We start from the raw sequence: 18448 nt of genomic DNA on the forward strand, positions 1-18448 counted from the left end.
TAGGGATTTTTACCATCTACGGTCTGTAATATCATCAAAAGGTTCAGAGAATCTGGAGAAATCACTGCACGTAAGCAGCATGCCCGTGACCTTCGATCCCTCAGGCAGTACTGCATCAAAAAGCGACATCAGTGTGTAAAGGATATCACCACATGGGATCAGGAACACTTCAGAAAACCACTGCCAGTAACTACAGTTGTTCGCTACATCTGTAAGTGCAAGTTAAAACTCTACTATGCAAAGCCAAAGCCATTTATCAACAACACCCAGAAACGCTCCGCTAGGCCCGAGCTCATCTAAGATGGACTGATGCAAAGTTGAAAAGTGTTCTGTGGTCTGACGAGTCCACATTTCAAATTGTTTTTGGAAACAGTGGACGTCGTGTCCTCCGGACCAAAGACGAAAAGAACCATCCGGACTGTTATAGGCGCAACGTTCAAAAGCCAGCATCTGTGATGGTATGGGGGTGTATTAGTGCCCAAGGCATGGGTAACTTACACATCTGTGAAGGCACCATTAATGCTTAAAGGCACATACAGGTTTTGGAGCAACATATGTTGCCATCCAAGCAAGGTCTTTTTCATGGTCGCCCCTGCTTATTTCAGCAAGACAATGCCAAGCCACATTCTGCACGTGTTACAACAGCGTGGCGTTGTAGTAAAAGAGTGCAGGTACTAGACTGGCCTGCCTGTAGTCCAGACCTGTCTCCCAATGAAAATGTGTGGCGCATTATGAAGCCTCAAATACCACAACGGAGACCCCGGACTGTTGAACAACTTAAGCTGTACATCAAGCAAGAATGGTATAAGAATAATTCCACCTGAAAAGCTTCAAAAAATGGTCTCTTCTGTTCCCAAACATTTACTGAGTGTTGTTAAAAGGAAAGGCCATGTAACACAGTGGTAAAAATGCCCCTGTGCCAACTTTTTTGCAATGTGTTGCTGCCATTAAATTCTAAGTTATTGATTATTTGCATAAAAAAAATTATGTTTCTCAGTTTGAACATTAAATATCTTGTCTTTGCAGTCTATTCAATTGAATATAAGTTGAAAAGGATTTGCAAATCATTGTATTCTGTTTTTATTTACCATTTACACAACATGCCAACTTCACTGGTTTTGGGTTTTGTACATGATGCACCCAACCTTATAATGCACCTGTACATTACAATACGTGAGCAAGCAAGAGGTAAACAGTGTGTACAGTAAACAGAAGGCGAGTCACAGCTGCTTTATTGCATCTTACTATTAATACATGGCCTGCCACTCAGATATGAATAGTTTACAACCACATCCTGTTGACCACTCTGCACGCCACTCCCTCTTCTTGTGGAACATCACAATCATTCAATATAAGTCAACATTAAAGAGTTGGGAGAGTAACTTTTATTTCCAAAGTGTTATCCTGAGCAACATTTTCAAGCTCATTTACCTCATTAGTAAAACATTAAATAAAATACAATGTGTTTTACACTTCAGTTATGTTAGGAACAATTCACACTTGTTTTTATCCCCGAACATCAACATAATAATGTAACTCTTGAAATTGAGTGTTAACAACATTGTGAGTTTCGCAGAAAGCCAACTTTCAAACGGTTGATAAATAATCTGGATGGGTGCTTTATGATTCTTGAATCAAGTTTAAAAAGGAGAGGTAGATTTAATAGTTCTACTAATCCAATCAAGGCACATTGATGGACACGGCCATGCTACGTTAGCAGTACGCAAGTATGCAACACATGGTACTACGCTAAAAGGTCTCAGGCCACCATTAGATTTGTTATTTTTATAAATGCTACATATATCGCTAAGTAGACCTCTACCAAGGCTGAACTGTCACATCATGACCATATAGATGTAGGATGACACTTGGTAGACCTCGATCAAGGCTGAACGATCACCAAATGACCATATAGATCTAGGATGTCTATTGGTAGACCTTCGTCAAGGCTGAATAGTCACCAAATGACCTTATAGAGGTAGGATGTCTCTTGGTAGACCTCTGTCAAGACCGAACGGTCACCAAATGACTATACAGATGTAGGATGTCTATTGGTAGACCTCTATCAAGGCTGAACGGTCACCAAATGACCTTGTAGATGAAGGCTGACTCTTGGTAGACCTCCGTCAAGGCTGAACGGTCAGCAAATGACCTTACAGATCAAAGATGTCTATTGGTAGACATCTGTCAGGGCTGAACGGTCACCAATTAACCTTATAGTTCTAGGATGTCTATTAATAGACCTCTGTCAAGGCTGAATGGTCACTAAATGACCATATAGATCTAGGATGTGTATTGGTAGACCTCCGTCAAGGCTGAATGGTCACCAAATTACATTATAGATCTAGAATGTCTCTTGGTAGACATCCTTCAAGGATGAACCGTTATCAAATGACCATATCGTTTTAAGATGTCACTCGGTAAACCTCATCAAGGCTGAACAGACACCAATGGACTATCTACTATATATCTAGGATGGTCATTGGTAGACCTCCGTCAAGGCTGAACTGTTACCAAATGACCATATAGATCTAGAATGTCACTTAGCAGACCTTTGCCGAGATTGAACTGTCACCAAATGACTATATAGATTTAGAATGCTCATTGATAGATCTCCGCCAAGGCTGTCACCAAATTACCATATACTGTAGATCTACAGTGTGTCTTGGTAGACCACCACCAAGGCTGAACTGTCACCAAACTACCATACAGATCTAGAGTGTCACTTGGTGGACCTCCGTCAAGGCTGAACTATCAACAAATGACCTAATAGCACTAGAATATCTCTTGGTAGATTTCCGTCAAGGCTGAATTGTCACCAAATGATCATATGGATCTAGAATGTCACTTGGCAGACCTTCACCAAGGGTAAACTGTCACCAAATGACCATATAGATCTAGAATGTCACTTGGCAGACCTTCACCAAGGGTGAACTGTCACCAAATGACCATATAGATCTAGAATGTCACTTGGCAGACCTTCGCCAAGGCTGAACTGTCTCCTTATGACCATATAGATGTAGGATGACTCTTGGTAGACCGCAATCAAGGCTGAACGATCACCAAATGACCATATAGATCTAGGATGTCTATTGGTGGACCTTTGTCATGGCTGAACAGTCACCAAATGACCTTATAGAGCTAGAATGTCTATTGGTATAGCTTCATCAAGGCTGAACAGTCACCAAATGACCTTACAGATCTAGGATGTCTTTTGGTAGACCTCTGTCAAGGCTGAACGGTCACCAAATTACCATATAGATGTAGGAGGTCTATTGGTAGACCTCTATCAAGGCTGAACGGTCACCAAATTACCTTGTAGATGTAAGCTGACTATTGGTAGAACTACGTCAAGGCTGAATGGTCAGCAAATGACCTTACAGATCAAAGATGTCTATTAGTAGACATCTGTCAGGGTTGAACGGTCACCAATTAACCTTATAGATATAGGATGTCTATTGGTAGACCTCTGTCAAAGCTGAACGGTCACTAAATGACCATATAGATCTAGGATGTGTATTGGTAGACCTCCGTCAAGGCTAAATGGTCACCAAATTACATTATAGATCTAGAATGTCTCTTGGTAGACCTCCTTCAAGGCTGACCATATAGTTTTAAGATGTCACTCGGTAAACCTCATCAAGGCTGAACAGTCACCAATGGACTATCTACTATATATCTAGGATGTTCATTGGTAGACCTCCGTCAAGGCTGAACTGTTACCAAATGACCATATGGATCTAGAATGTCACTTAGCAGACCTTTGCCGAGATTGAACTGTCACCAAATGACTATATAGATCTAGAATGCTCATTGTTAGATCTCCGCCAAGGCTGTCACCAAATGACCATATACTGTAGATCTACAATGTGTCTTGGTAGACCACCGCCAAGGCTGAACTGTCACCAAACTACCATATAGATCTAGGATGTCTATTGGTAGACCTTTGTCAAGGCTGAACAGTCACCAAATGCCCTTATAGAGCTCGGATGTCTATTGGTAGACCTTTGTCAAGGCTGAACGGTCAGCAAATGACCTTACAGATCAAAGATGTCTATTGGTAGACATCTGTCAGGGGTGACCGGTCACCAATTAACCTTTTAGTTCTAGGATGTCTATTGGTAGACCTCTGTCAAGGCTGAATGGTAACCAAATTACATTATATATATCTAGAATGTCTCTTGGTAGACCTCCTTCAAGGCTGAACCGTTATCAAATGACCATATAGTTTTAAGATGTCACTCGGTAAACCTCATCAAGGCTTAACAGTCACCAATGGACTATCTACTGTATATCTAGGATGGTCATTGGTAGACCTCCGTCAAGGCTAAACTGTTACCAAATGACCATATACGTAGATCTAGAATATCACTTAGCAGACCTTTGCCGAGATTGAACTGTCACCAAATGACCATATAGATCTAGAATGCTCATTGATAGATCTCCGCCAAGGCTGTCACCAAATTACCATATACTGTAGCTCTACTATGTGTCTTGGTAGACCACCACCAAGGCTGAACTGTCACCAAACTACCATATAGATCTAGAGTGTCACTTAGTGGACCTCAGGCAAGGCTGAACTATCAACAAATGACCTAATAGCACTAGAATATCTCTTGGTAGATTTCCGTCAAGGCTGAACTGTCACCAAATGACCATATAGATCTAGAACGTCACTTGGCAGACCTTCACCAAAGGTGAACTGTCACCAAATGACCATATAGGTCTAGAATGTCACTTGGCAGACCTTCACCAAGGCTGAACTGTCACCAAATGACCATATAGATCTAGAATGTCACTTGGCAGACCTTTGCCAAGGCTGAACTGTCACCAAATGACCATACAGATCTAGGAAGTCCCTTGGTAGACCTCCGCCAAGGCTGATCGGTCACCTTATGACCACATACTTAGATCTAGAATGTATTTTGGTAGACCTTCGCCAAGGCTGAACTCTCACCTGATGGCCATATAGATCTAGGATGTAACTTGGTAGAACTCTGTCAAAGATTAATTAGCACTACATTGAAAACAATGAATAAAACATGAGCCATCATTTTTGTGTCCATCTGTTTGACAGACTGATTTCTGGTACAAAGAATGTCTGTCTGTGTTAGGATTCTAGATTAATGCCACCTCCTGAAAATGGGGTCTGTACTTTTTGCATAATCCTATGAAAATAAACTACTATTAAGTTTTACTAAAACTAGTGGTGGCCTAAGACTCCAAAAGTGGGCAGTAGAGCACTTCAGTAGTGTCCACACACGACAAAATACCCAGGTTTTGTGTCACATGTACCCAAGCGTGGTAAGACTTGTCAAGTCTAAGGGTGCTCCCTATGAAGCTTTTCAGAGGACCAGAAACAGGTCAAAAGGTGCAGTGCTTGATCTGTAGCTGGTTCTGGTCAAGGACTATAAGAGCAGCATCCAGAAACAAGAATGAGTTTTGAACATCCTGGGTTCTGAACAAGTCCACGAGGTTGTCCATTGGAAACCTTTAGCAGCTTTCAACAAACTTCCTAAGAACTCCTGACGACAGAATTGAACAGCGTTTCCAGAGGTCGTAGTTTAAGAGGCTGAAGGCAACTTGATTATTAAGTTCAGGTCTGTTGCTAGCCTTCTTGGTCAGGAAATCACTTCAAATGTAAACAATTTCTCTTATTTAAACACAGAAAAGGTTAGAATCATGACTTGCAGTCGATCCATTCCACCGTAGATTTGATTTGATATGGTTGCACTAAGCACGGTGACACGTTCTTTGCATCACAGTGTGTCAGATACTAAGAAATCTACACTGTCGACTGCTGGGCGTGGCCTCAACATAGCTTGGACACAGTAAATCATGTCTCAGTGAGGTTTTACAATAGTTTTAAGGCCTTTCAAGCACAAGTGTTTGAAAACTCCAGAAAGCCATGTTGTGGCAGCGTTGATGTTCTACAGAAGGGGACCCTGTGTTTTGTGGAAGCAGCATAGCAAATCTGCATCACTGCCACCAAAAAGTATTTCTCATACACATGAAACCATTACAGTAACACAATGCAGTCGTTTTCAGTGTATAACTGACTCACATTTTGGCTCGTTCAATGAATTAGTTTTCCCCATAAGAATCCAAATTTCTATGTTTTGTAAAGGATTATGAAATATTTAGCTGCCATCGATTTGTAGCTCCAGAGGACCAGTTCCAATTGTGAGATCTTGCTTGCTCCTTCGGGTAGGGAATGGGCTAAAACCCTTAACTTGGTGTGTGTATGTGGTGGGTACAGAGGCCTTATAGGCTGGGCTGAGGACTGGCGCAGGCACTGCTGCTGCCACTAGACCCGAGACTTGACTGTGAGGCGGGCGGGCTGGGAACAGAGGCGTCCTCGTCCGAACCGTTGTCCGTGTCGGCTTGATCCGCCTGGTGCTGATGAATGACCACCACCCTGGAAGGACGACAAGACGTTACATTTCCATTGCAGTGTTTGCATCTGATGATAGATGAGCTCTAAATTCACACCTGGGTCTGGGTGGGTTGACGGGTTCTTCTCTGTGGTGGTCAAACTTGGACATGTTGCTACACTTGGACCACTAGTTGGACATATTCATGATCAGGTTAAATAATTCAGACTAAAAGCAATAAAGATGCTTGTGTTGTTTTTGTTTTTTTTACCAAATGAGCAGGATCACTGGTACCCAGATGAACTCTTTTCTGGCACAAAGTCCTGAGCAGATTGACACCTGCACATAAAACAACTTCTTTACCTCTGCATGTGCTGATTTTGACATCTAGAACTTCTGTTTTATGACAGCAGACGACCAGGAAAGCCGCTTGGTCACTTTAGGGCAACCATAACCTTGAACTACAGTACAGACCAAAAGTTTGGACACACATTCTCATTCAATGGATTTTCTTTATTTTCATGACTATTTACATTGTAGCAGCACGGTGGCACAAAGGTCCTGGGTTTGATCCTGGGCTCGGGATCTTTCTGTGTGGAGTTTGCATGTTCTCCCTGTGACTGCGAGGGTTCCCTTAGGGGACTCCGGCTTCCTCCCACCTCCAAAGACATGCACCTAGGGATAGGTTGATTGGCAACACTAAATTGGCCGTATTGTGTGAATGTGAGTGTGAATGTTGTCTGTCTATCTGTGTTGGCCCTGCAATAAGGTGGCGACTTGTCCAGGGTGTACACCGCCTTCCGCCTCCAGCCCCCGGGGGTGCTGGAGCCTATCTGGAGTCTGGAGCGGGTACGGGACAAGCGGTAGAAAATGGATGGATGGATGGATGGATTTACATTGTAGATTGTCACTGAAGGCATCAAAACTATGAATGAACACATGAACACGTGGAGTTATGTACAAAAAAAGGTGAAATAACTGAAAACACGTTTTATATTCTAGTTTCTTCAAAATAGCCACCCTTTGCTCTGATTACTGCTTTGCACACTCTTGGCATTCTCTCGATGAGCTTCAAGAGGTAGTCACCTGAAATGGTTTTCACTTCACAGGTCTGCTTGAAGCTCATCGAGAGAATGCCAAGAGCACCCTGGACAAGTCGTCACCTCATCACAGGACCAACACAGACAGACAACATTCACACTCACATTCACCCACTAGGGACAATTTAGTGTTGCCAATCAACCTATACCCAGGTGCGTGTCTTTGGAGGTGGGAGGAAGCCGGAGTACCTGGAGGGAACCCACGCAGTCACTCAAATAATAATACATTCAAAGTGATCAGCAACATTAACTCAAGAGCACAATATATAAAACACTTTAACCTACAAAACAAAAACACAAATCAAGTCAATTGGCCTGCCCCACTATTTGGGAAGAACTGCTTTAACCTGAAGTGGAGTGGTAACTGTTTTTGGTAACGCCTAGTGGTCAGAATAGTACATTAAGTTAAGCTCAAGACCCATTAAGTTGAATGCTGCGGACACGTTTGTTATTGGATACTTTCTAATACATTTCTGCCTTGGAGACTTTGTATGTGTAAGTAATATGTAACTATAATTATTTGATACTTGCTTATATCGACAAATGTGCTACAGGTATTTTAGACCGCAATACTGTTTGTATGACTAACTTGTGTGCTAAGCTGTTGCGTAGCTGCTATCTACTAGTAACCTATAGCCTACCATGTTTACATTTTGTAAATGACTTGATTAAAATAGAAAAAGAGACCAAACTTGTGTGCTTAATGGAGGACATTTAGATGTCAACTCGCAGTCCAGCTTTGCACAAATAAAAGCACTGCAGGACTGCTTGAATCAGAACTTATATCAAAGATTTTAGATGCAAATATCAGATGCATATTATATTTGTTTAAGATGCTGAAATATGACCAATATTTCCTACTAATTAAACTTGTTTATTTTATTTTTATTGTGTTATTTTCAATTTTATTTATTGCTATTATTATGACTTGTGTTTTTAGTAACGTAATAATATATTATTATTCCACATCAGCAGTCCCCTCCAAGGTTTCTCATTGTATCCCCTTGGGTTGAGTTATTTCTTGCCCTAATGTGGGATCTGAGCCGAGGATGTCGTTGTGGCTTGTTCAGCCCTTTGAGACACTTGTGATTAAGGGCTATATAAATACACTTTGATAGATTTCTACATATATTTCATAATAAGTTTCATACTATTTTTTAGATGGCGTTAATTTTAGTTATTCTCCAGTGGGGACGCCTCAGAGTTGGCTTTTTTCCTCAATCTTCAGTGCCATGCCATGTTCTGTTTTGGTATTGTCAATAGCGCTGTGTGCGCGCGTTTGTCTGAACAGTGCATCCGGAAAGTATTCACAGCGCTTCACTTTTTCCACATTTTGCTATTATTCCTTATTCTAAAATGGAATACATTAATTCTTGTCCTCAAAATTCTACAGACAATACCCCATATTGACAAGGTGATAATTATTTTTTTTAATTTGCAAATTTATTTAAAAAATGTATATGTACATAAGTGTTCACAGCCTTTGATGCACCTTTGGCAGCAATACAATGCCACGAGCTTGGCACACCTATCTTTGGGCACTTTCTTTCCTCTTTGCAGCACCTCTCAAGCTCCTTCAGGTTGGATGGGAAGTGTTTACATCCAGGATGTCTCTTTACATTGCTGCATTCATCTTAGTCTAGTCAGGGAGGTGACCAAGAACCTGATTGTCACTCTGTCAGAGCTACAGCATTCCTCTGTGGAGAGAGAATAACCTTCTAGAAGGACAACCATCTCTGCAGCAATCCACCAGTATGGTAGAGTGGCCACTTTTTACTAAAAACTTTGCCAAAATGCACCTGAAAGACTGAGAAACAAAATGCTCTGGTCTGATGAGACAAAGATTGAAATCTTCGGCGTGAATGCCAGGCGTCATGTATGGAGGAAACCAGGCACCGCTCATCCCCAGGTCAATACCATCCCTACAGTGAAGCATGGTGGTGACAGAATCATGCTGTGGGGATGGTTTTCAGCGGCAGGAACTGGGAGACTAGTCAGGGTAGAGGGAAAGATGAATGCAGCAATGTACAGAGACATCCTAGAGGAAAACCAATGCTTCCCATCCAACCTGAGAGGTGCTGCAAAGAGGAATGGGCGAAGAGGACTGGGTGAAACTGCCCAAAGATAGATAGGTGTGCCAAGCTTGTGGCATTGTATTCAAAAAGTCTTGAGGCTGTAGTTGCTGCCAAAGGTGAATCGACAAAGTATTGAATAAAGGCTGTGAATTAGAGATGCGCGGATAGGCAATTATTTCATCCGCAACCGCATGACAAAAGTCGTCAACCATCCGCATCCACCCGAATTAACATTTAATCAACACCGCACCCGCCCGCACCCGCCCGTTGTTATATATCTAATATAGACGATGCAAGGCATTAGTGAGGTTATAAAGCTTTTGCCTGTTAAAGAAAGGCGACTGATCCAATGCAGCAATCATCTGGGAGTCGCGCTGAGCGCACCTCCAAGCACGTGGAGGTGCGATGTCCCTCGCACCCGGGCTCGCGCCCGAGGCTTCAGCGCGCACCGCGGCGCCCATCCTACTCGTCGCGGCCTAGCCCTAGCGGCTCTCGCTGCCGGCGACGGCCGGGTATGGGCCCGACGCTCCAGCGCCATCCATTTTCAGGGCTAGTTGATTCGGCAGGTGGGTTGTTACACACTCCTTAGCGGGTTCCGACTTCCATGGCCACCGTCCTGCTGTCTATATCAACCAACACCTTTTCTGCGGTCTGATGAGCGTCGGCATCGGGCGCCTTAACCCGGCGTTCGGTTCATCCCGCAGCGCCAGTTCTGCTTGCCCCACCCCTTTCGTGAGCGCACTGCGCGCGGAGTGACCCCTGTTACGCGCCCCCGGCAACGGGGGTGGCGGGCAGGTAAGCTGCTTACCTGCTGCGCGTGACGCCGGCCGCGGCGAAGGCGGACGAGGCGGGGTGTCGGTACGGTGGGCGCGGTGGTGACCCTGGACATGCGTCGGGCCCTTCTCGCGGATCACCTCAGCTACGGCTCCCGGTGGGGCCCTCTCGGGGGAAGGGGCCTCGGTCCCGGACCCCGGCGAGGCGTCCCTTCTGCGCTCCGTAAAAGTGTCCATCTCTTTTTTTTTTCTTCTTCTGTTGTGGCATATGCTGCAGGTGCCTGCTCATTTTTCGTATGTGGGTAACAACATTTAACTATGTATATATATTTCCGAATTGGTTTAACTGCCACCCGGTTGTGTCCGCAAACCGCGCATCTCTACTGTGAATACATTAGATTTGTTATTTTTAATCAATCGGAAAATTAAAAAAACATTTTTTTTCACATTGTCATTATGGGGTATTGTGTGTTGAATTTTGAAGATAAAAATTAATGTATTCCATTTTGGAATAAGGCTGTAACATAACAAAATGTGAAAAAGTGAAGTGCTGTGAATATGTTCCAGATGCACCGTTTGTGTTTCCTTCTCTTCTTTCTTTTTTTGTGTGAAGCACTTTGTGATGCTACTTGTCCGTGAATGAAAAGTGCTATATAAATAAAGTTTTATTTGATTTGAATATCTGATATCAATCAAGATAAGACAAGTTATTTACAGCCTTTAAACCAGGGGTGCCCATTATGTCGATGGCGAGCTACCGGTCGATCGTGGAGGGTGTGTCAGTCCATTGCCAGCCAGACATTAAAAAATAGTCATAAAAATTAGCGATCATCAATCTTCACCAAGACGTCACTTTCGTCTCTTGATTGACATTCACGGCACCCGAGGTTCTTGTGAGACGATGCTGGCTGCTGCCAGATCATTATTTAAGAAAAAATTACCGCCAGGAAGGCGAGAAACACTTTTTATTTCAACAGACTCTCGCGCCATACCTGCCGTCAAAAATCTAAAGACCAACTGCACAGTTCCTGCCTTCACAATAAAAGCCCTGCTTCATCCTGCCTGTGCTAACAAAATAAGAGTCTCAGAAAGCCACCATGCACAAGCTAGCAAGCTGCCAATGTATTTCTTGTAAAATGTATAAAAATGTATGTATGGAAACTGGACAAATAAGATGCCAAAAAACAACCACTTTCATGTGGTATTGGACAGAAAGGAGGACTTTTTTTTTCCTCCACTTGAAAATGTGGACGTTATCAGAACTACTGTCTGTTTCCAATCAATGCAAGTCATCAGAATCAGGTAATACACCAACTTATATTCTTGTCTTCATGAAAGAAAGGAATCTATATGTGTTAAACATGCTTGTATTATCATTGAACACCTTTAACCTGTTAACAAACATCTCTTTCATAAATAAATAAATATAAATTATATATATGAATGAGGTAGATCCCCTTGACTTCGTCAATTGAAAAGTAGCTCGTCTGCAGAAAAAGTGTGGGCACCCCTGCTTTAGACTATTAGTTAACATGACTGGAATGAATATCAAGTGAAACGCATAAAATGACAAACCTTTACTCCTGTTCTTCCAGTACTTCCGCTCCCACTGGTCCAGCACCATGTTGAGGTAGCGCGGACACTCAAAGAAGCGCAGGTAACGAGACGCCGATGGCGAGGGGAAAATGCGCTCAAACTCCCCGCAGCGGCTCAACTCATCCTCGGACTCTGCGAGCACGCGTACGTCGGAGGGGGTCATGACGTCCAACACCGTTGCCAGGAAGGCCTGAAGTATTACCAATAGTGAGCATAACCGAGTAGCTGCATAATATATTGTTAGTGTAGTCGCTACACCAAGTGGTGATGTTGGTGAATTACAATTAATAGCAATCCCTCAACCTTTCAGTCATTGAGTGTTTGTGTACCTGGTCAGCAAAGCGCTTTTTGAGGTAAAAAGCTCGTTTGACCTTCTCATCAACCGAGACCTCCGGATGGGTGGTCTCTCTGCTGCCACCACACAGACTACACGTGCAGTAACACACAATCAGCAACATGCATGTTCACTTCCACAAGTGAACCACACACCCTCCTCCTACCTGCTGTTGATGCTGGACGTGCTGCCACTGGAGACGTCTTGTTGAGGAACACGAAAACCCGCCAGGTTCAGGAGGTCTCGGACCATTTGGCCCTTTACGGCAACATCCAGCGCTGTGTTGGAATGGAGGCTAAAACAAAAACACATTAACCGACCGGAGGGGTATTTACCGGACAACATGCACGCGGCGTCTCACCTGGGCGAAATGTTGACCTCCAGGATCCAGGGTTTGAGGTTCTCGTCCAGCATAACATCGAAGCCGAACAGCTCGTGGCAGCTGTAAGGTGTCCGCACATGCATCTTGAGCAGGGAGTTCACATACGGTTCCGACCTGACGACACACATGAGACGGTAAACTCCGGCACCGAAAGCATCTTCCGAAAGCATAACTCTTACGCTATGATGGTTTTGATGACGATGTCTTTAATCTTCTCCCAAATTAAGGTGGTGTTGACTCCCCTGGAGCCGAGATACTGCCACAAAGCCTTCAAAGTCCTAAAACATGCATGCAGTAAGTCCACACGTACACCAATCAGAACAGTGTTTCTGCAGGTATCAGCAAATCTAATTAATGCTTTTTCATGCAACTTAAAACAAATGTAATGCCCATGTCCTACTGCAGATCGTTATATATGGTCAAAAGCTTAGTGGTGTCCAAACTACGGCTCGCCAGTGTCTTCAATTTGGCCCGCGAGACATCATCGTAGGGTGCTTTCAAATTATTCTTACACCAGACAGTCTCTGAATGCTACATATTTGCAGCCATCTTGTGGGCAATGTGAGTAAATACGATCAATGACCCTTGAAAGTGCTTTGAGATATCAGCACAGCATTTATTTTTATGACACAACCCAAACAAGCTTCCCTATCCATCCATCCATCCATTTTCTACTGCTTATTCCCTTTGGGGTCGCGGGGGGCGCTGGAGCCTATCTCAGCTACAATCGGGCGGAAGGCGGGGTACACCCTGGACAAGTCGCCACCTCATCGCAGGGCCAACACAGATAGACAGACAACATTCACACTCACATCCACACACTAGGGCCAATTTAGTGTTGCCAATCAACTTATCCCCAGGTGCATGTCTTTGGAGGTGGGAGGAAGCCGGAGTACCCGGAGGGAACCCACGCAGTCACGGGGAGAACATGCAAACTCCACACAGAAAGATTCCGCGCCCGGGATTGAACCCAAGACTACTCAGGACCTTCGTATTGTGAGGCAGATGCACTAACCCCTCTGCCACCGTGAAGCCCCTACAAGCTTCCCTAGTCATGGTGAAAAAATAAAGCAACTAACAAAGGTCAACACACATAACAACCTGCTCACTGAACATTTTGGATGTTATGATTTTTTTTTTATGAAAAAAAACAAACTAAATTACACTCATCACAAAGGATGATGGAAACCATGTAAAACACTCCCTCCACATTTATCCATATTGGCACATTTTAGCTGCTTGAAATTTCTGATTGATTACAAAACTTTAAAGTCGTCACAGAAGTAAGAGTCAAACATTCACATACTTTCAATCTCCAAATATATTATTCATATATCCATCATATTAATATAATATTTACACACGCACACACGTGAATACTTAAAACGTTTGATCATTACTGTACTATTTTTTTACCATGATAAATGGAAGGTCAAACCCTTAATCATTCAAAATGGGTAAAACAAACATAAAAATAAGGGACTCTCTGTTAGCTAAAAATTGCATCTCGAAGTGCAGTTTCTTTCCCTCAGTTGGAAAAACTGTGTCAGGTGGTTTGTTTTGTTGTCTTTTTTGTCACAACAAACCTGCTCGTTCGTCCGTGCTGATGGGTTTGTGTAGCTCACTCAGTTTAAAGATTAAATATTCCCACACACGGACGTTTAGCTTCATCTTTTTTTCCTCCTAACCTTACTTAGCAGTGCTTTTAACTAGCGAGGGGATGATATTATTTCGTGTTTATCAGCGGATTCCATTTTATTGGCCAACTATGTGACTCCGTCAGCTGTTATGAACGCGGAAAAATTATGACTTACTTTTTTTTTTCCTGAGTTTAGTGATTATTGATTAGGCATACATGCGCTGTGTCAAATAAAAAATAGCAACTATAATGAGATCCCAAACTAATTTTTAATATTTTTTATTATACAAAACCCAAAACCAGTGAATACACTGCAAAGACAAGATATTTAATGTTTGAACTGAGACTTTTTTTTTTTTGTTTCAAATAATCATTGTGTTGACCCCCCGCAACCCCAAAAGGGACACGCGGTAGAAAATGGATGGATGGATGGCATTGTGTTGTTGATAAATGGCTTTCGCTTTGCATAGGAGAGTTTTAACTTGCACTTACAGATGTAGCGACCAACTGTAGTTACTGACAGTGATTTTCTGAAGTGTTCCTGAGCCCGGATGGGCATTTTCCTCTTTGTTCCGGAGGACACGACGTCCACAGTTTCCAAAAAACAAATTGAAATGTGGACTTGTCAGACCTCAGAACACTTTTCAACTTTGCATCAGTCCATCTTAGATGAGCTCGGGCCCAGCGAAGCCGGCGGCGTTTCTGGGTGTTGATAAATGGCTTTCGTTTTGCATAGTAGAGTTTTAACTTGCACTTACAGATGTAGCGACAAACTGTAGTTACTGACAGTGGCTTTCTGAAGTGTTTCTGAGCCCATGTGGTGATATCCTTCACACACTGATGTCGTTTTTTTGTGCAGTACTGCCTGAGGGATCGAAGGTCTGTAATATCATCGCTTACGTGCAGTGATTTCTCCAGATTCTCTGAACCTTTTGATGATATTACGGATCATAGACGGTGAAATCCCTAAATTCCTTGCAATAGCTGGTTAAGAAATGTTGTTCTTAAACTGTTGGACAATTTGCTCACGCATTTGTTCACAAAGTGATGACCCTGGCCCCATCCTTGTTTGTGAATGACTGAGCATTTCATGGAAGCTGCTTTTATACCCAATCATGGCACCCACCTGTTCCCAATTAGCCTGTTCACCTGTGGGATGTTCCAAATAAGTGTTTGATGAGCATTCCTCAACATTCTCAGTCTTTTTTGCCAAATGTGCAAGCTTTTTTTTTAAACATGTTGCAGGCATCAAATTCCAAATGAGCTAATATATGCAAAAAATGTAGTTTACCAGTTCGAACATTAAATATCTTGTCTTGCAGTGTATTCAATTGAATATAAATTGAAAAGGATTTGCAAATCAATGTATTGTTTTTATTTACGATTTACACAATGTGCCAACTTCACTGGTTTTGGGTTTTGTATTTTCATAATCGAGAGAAGTCCTAATCGAAATCTAATTTAAAATTTGATTACCTGTCCAGCCCTACTATCTGAACTACCGTAATGTGTTTGTTACCATTTGTGTCCCTGGCAGGCTTTGTCGTCGCTGTTGGCCTGATAGTCGGAGTTCTTCTTGTTGACGCTGTAGTTGGTCAAGTGCATGAACTTGTTGCTCAGCGTCTTCATAGAGGATGAATACCTGCCAAGAGAGGAACAGTTTAACTCCATAAAGCCTTTTTGTGATCGTCCTTTTGGTAAATCGTCAAATTTTTCCGCACTGACTTGCAGCTGGCGAATCGGACCAGTCCGTCTGAGAAGATGTAGATTCTGAGCGGGTCGTAGCAGGTCACGTAGACGTAGATGCGCAAGTCAAACTTGTTGCCGCTGATGAGGTAGGGCTTGTGCAGATACCTGAAATAAACAATTAATATCTGACCAATGCTGAAAGGTCTAAGTCGGACTCGTGAGCACAACAAATGATATGATGCGGTTCACAAGTGAGTACTTACGTGGAAAATTAATGCCATAACAGCGATTTGTGCATACAGCAAGCTTATGACTATCACAGCTGTGCCAAATGATTGTTATGGCACAATTAACAGGCATTGGCACATCCACTCACCAAGTCAAAGTTAAAAAGAATTGTGGTTCTTTTAAGATGGAATGGAAATGTTTCTAGATTCTTCCAGAGCAGGACCCACACCAGCATTGCCAGACACACGAGATGATAATGTACCCCTCTATTAGGGGTGTCAAAAACTTTTTTTTTTCCAACAAAGATTGTTATTTGTAACGGTTCTTAACTACCGGTAATTTAAAAAAAATCAAAAATGTATTTAAATCTTTTTATGTAATTTTTTTTTAATCTGTCCTGTCCACCCACTTGGGCAAATCATATTGTAGATGATCATATCTGATGTACAGATTTATTTTAAAAAAAGAGAAATGTTGGATATTTCTCTTGTTGCCAATTGTCGATATTGGTACTATATGTAATTTGTGAAAATGAAGATGTGAAAAATGCATTTTAATTAGCATTTCTATTAGCACAAGAGGTTGAACACCTCCAACGTGATGTACCGTAACATCTCAGAGCAGGGAAGTCTTTTATCAAGTCTTAAACAAGTCAACTATGTGTGCAGTGCAAAATGAAATGCAGTTATGTCATCACCACACAGGTCCATCACTCTGTTTCAATTCATTACAATTACACTCAGCTGGAAATAATAATTATGTATGGCACACATGTGCAGGGAACAGACCTTTTACATCAAGGGTTCCCATTACGTCGATCGCGAGCTATCGGTCGATCGCGGACGGTGTGTTAGTCGATCGCCAGCCAGGCATGAAAAAAATAGACCTAAAAATTTGCGATCATCAATCTTCAGTAAGACGTCACTTTCGTCACTTGATTGACATTCACAGCACCCCCTGAGGATCTTCTGAAATGACACTGGCTGCTGCGAGCTCAGTATTAAGAAAAAATGACCGACAGGAAGGCGAGAAACACTTTTTATTTGAAAAGACTCTCGCGCCGTACCTGCCGTCAAAACTCTAAAGACCGATTGCACAGTTCCTGTCATCACAATAAAAGCGCTGCTTCATCCTGCCTGCGCTAACAAAATAAGAGTCTCAGAAAGCTGGCGTGCACAAGCTAGCAAGCTACGGATTTTGCCACCAATGTATTTCTTGTAAAGTGTATAAAAAGGAGTATGGAAGCTGGACAAACAAGATGCCAAAAAACAACCACTTTCATGTGGTATTGGACAGAAAGGAGGACTTTTTTTCTCCTTCACTTGAAAATGTGGACGTTATCAGCACTACTGTCTGATTCCAATCAATGCAAGTCATCAGAATCAGGTAATACACCAACTTATATTCTTGTCTTCATGAAAGAAAGGACTCCATTTGTGTTAAACATGCTTGTATTATCCATAAACACCTTTCACTTGTTAACAAAAACCTCTCTTTCATAAATAAATAAATATAAATTATATATATGAATGTGGTAGATCCCCTCGACTTGGTCAATTGAAAAGTAGCTCGCCTGCAGAAAAAGTGTTCCACATGATACATCTTATCAAGTGTATCATAGAAATCAATACAATCAATTAGCATGTTATGTGGGTGTGCATTTTCTAACAATAGGACTTGCCATTTGTGTTTAAGTTGCACACGGACGTATTTGAGTGACGGACCGGACGCCATACTGAGTGTTGACAGCTACCGATGTGTGTATTAATAAATAAAAAAGACTCAGTGAGCAAGCATAACGCTCGATCGTCCAGTTTGTAGTCAAGAGACAGAAGGAACTGAACACATTTAAGCAAAATGTGTTCATTGACACGCAAACGTGGTGCAATGGAGTGACGTCAGACGACAACCAGAGACCTGTCAGTCACAGCGGATGCTATTTTGCTTCAAAGCAACTATATGGATTATTACATTACCTACATTTTTCACTTGAGTGGATTATCATTGGTCTGTGGATTAATGGTTTGTTTAGAGGGCGGTTGATAAAACGCATGCGTGACTTAGAGGAACTTTTGAAGAATAAATATTGTATTACGAACTAGTGCGTGGTGTTGCTTCCCTATTTGTCATTATTCAAAGCTGATCTCAATGTGAAGCAGCGGCAGCTGAACTGAATGTGACAGCGTGTCATAATTACGTCGGTCAGCTGGGTAAAAAAATACCGATAAGAGTATCATCAGTGCAGAATCTTCACGATC

General features: G+C 42.4%; 1 protein-coding gene across 4 annotated transcripts in view; it reads right to left on the reverse strand.

The window, feature by feature from the left end:
* Positions 1–1215: 1215 nt before the first annotated feature.
* The window catches only part of ttll4 (tubulin tyrosine ligase-like family, member 4), a 40638-nt gene continuing 23405 nt past the window's right edge, over positions 1216–18448 (reverse strand). For 2 of the 4 annotated variants that reach the window (XM_061970898.2, XM_061970897.2), the window contains 10 exons: positions 15999–16127; positions 15793–15915; positions 12814–12912; positions 12614–12748; positions 12419–12547; positions 12248–12344; positions 11898–12108; positions 6646–6713; positions 6493–6563; positions 1216–6418 (listed from right to left, as the gene is read on the reverse strand). In XM_061970898.2, the coding sequence (XP_061826882.2) occupies positions 6265–6418; positions 6493–6563; positions 6646–6713; positions 11898–12108; positions 12248–12344; positions 12419–12547; positions 12614–12748; positions 12814–12912; positions 15793–15915; positions 15999–16127 (1216 nt within the window). In that variant the 3' untranslated portion in view covers positions 1216–6264. The remainder of the gene's footprint in view (positions 6419–6492; positions 6564–6645; positions 6714–11897; positions 12109–12247; positions 12345–12418; positions 12548–12613; positions 12749–12813; positions 12913–15792; positions 15916–15998; positions 16128–18448) is intronic. The other 2 variants (XR_012050782.1, XR_012050781.1) reach the window with 2 other exon arrangements.

The sequence above is a fragment of the Nerophis lumbriciformis genome, linkage group LG13 (genome assembly GCF_033978685.3).
Source record: "Nerophis lumbriciformis linkage group LG13, RoL_Nlum_v2.1, whole genome shotgun sequence".
Lineage (NCBI taxonomy): Eukaryota > Metazoa > Chordata > Actinopteri > Syngnathiformes > Syngnathidae > Nerophis > Nerophis lumbriciformis.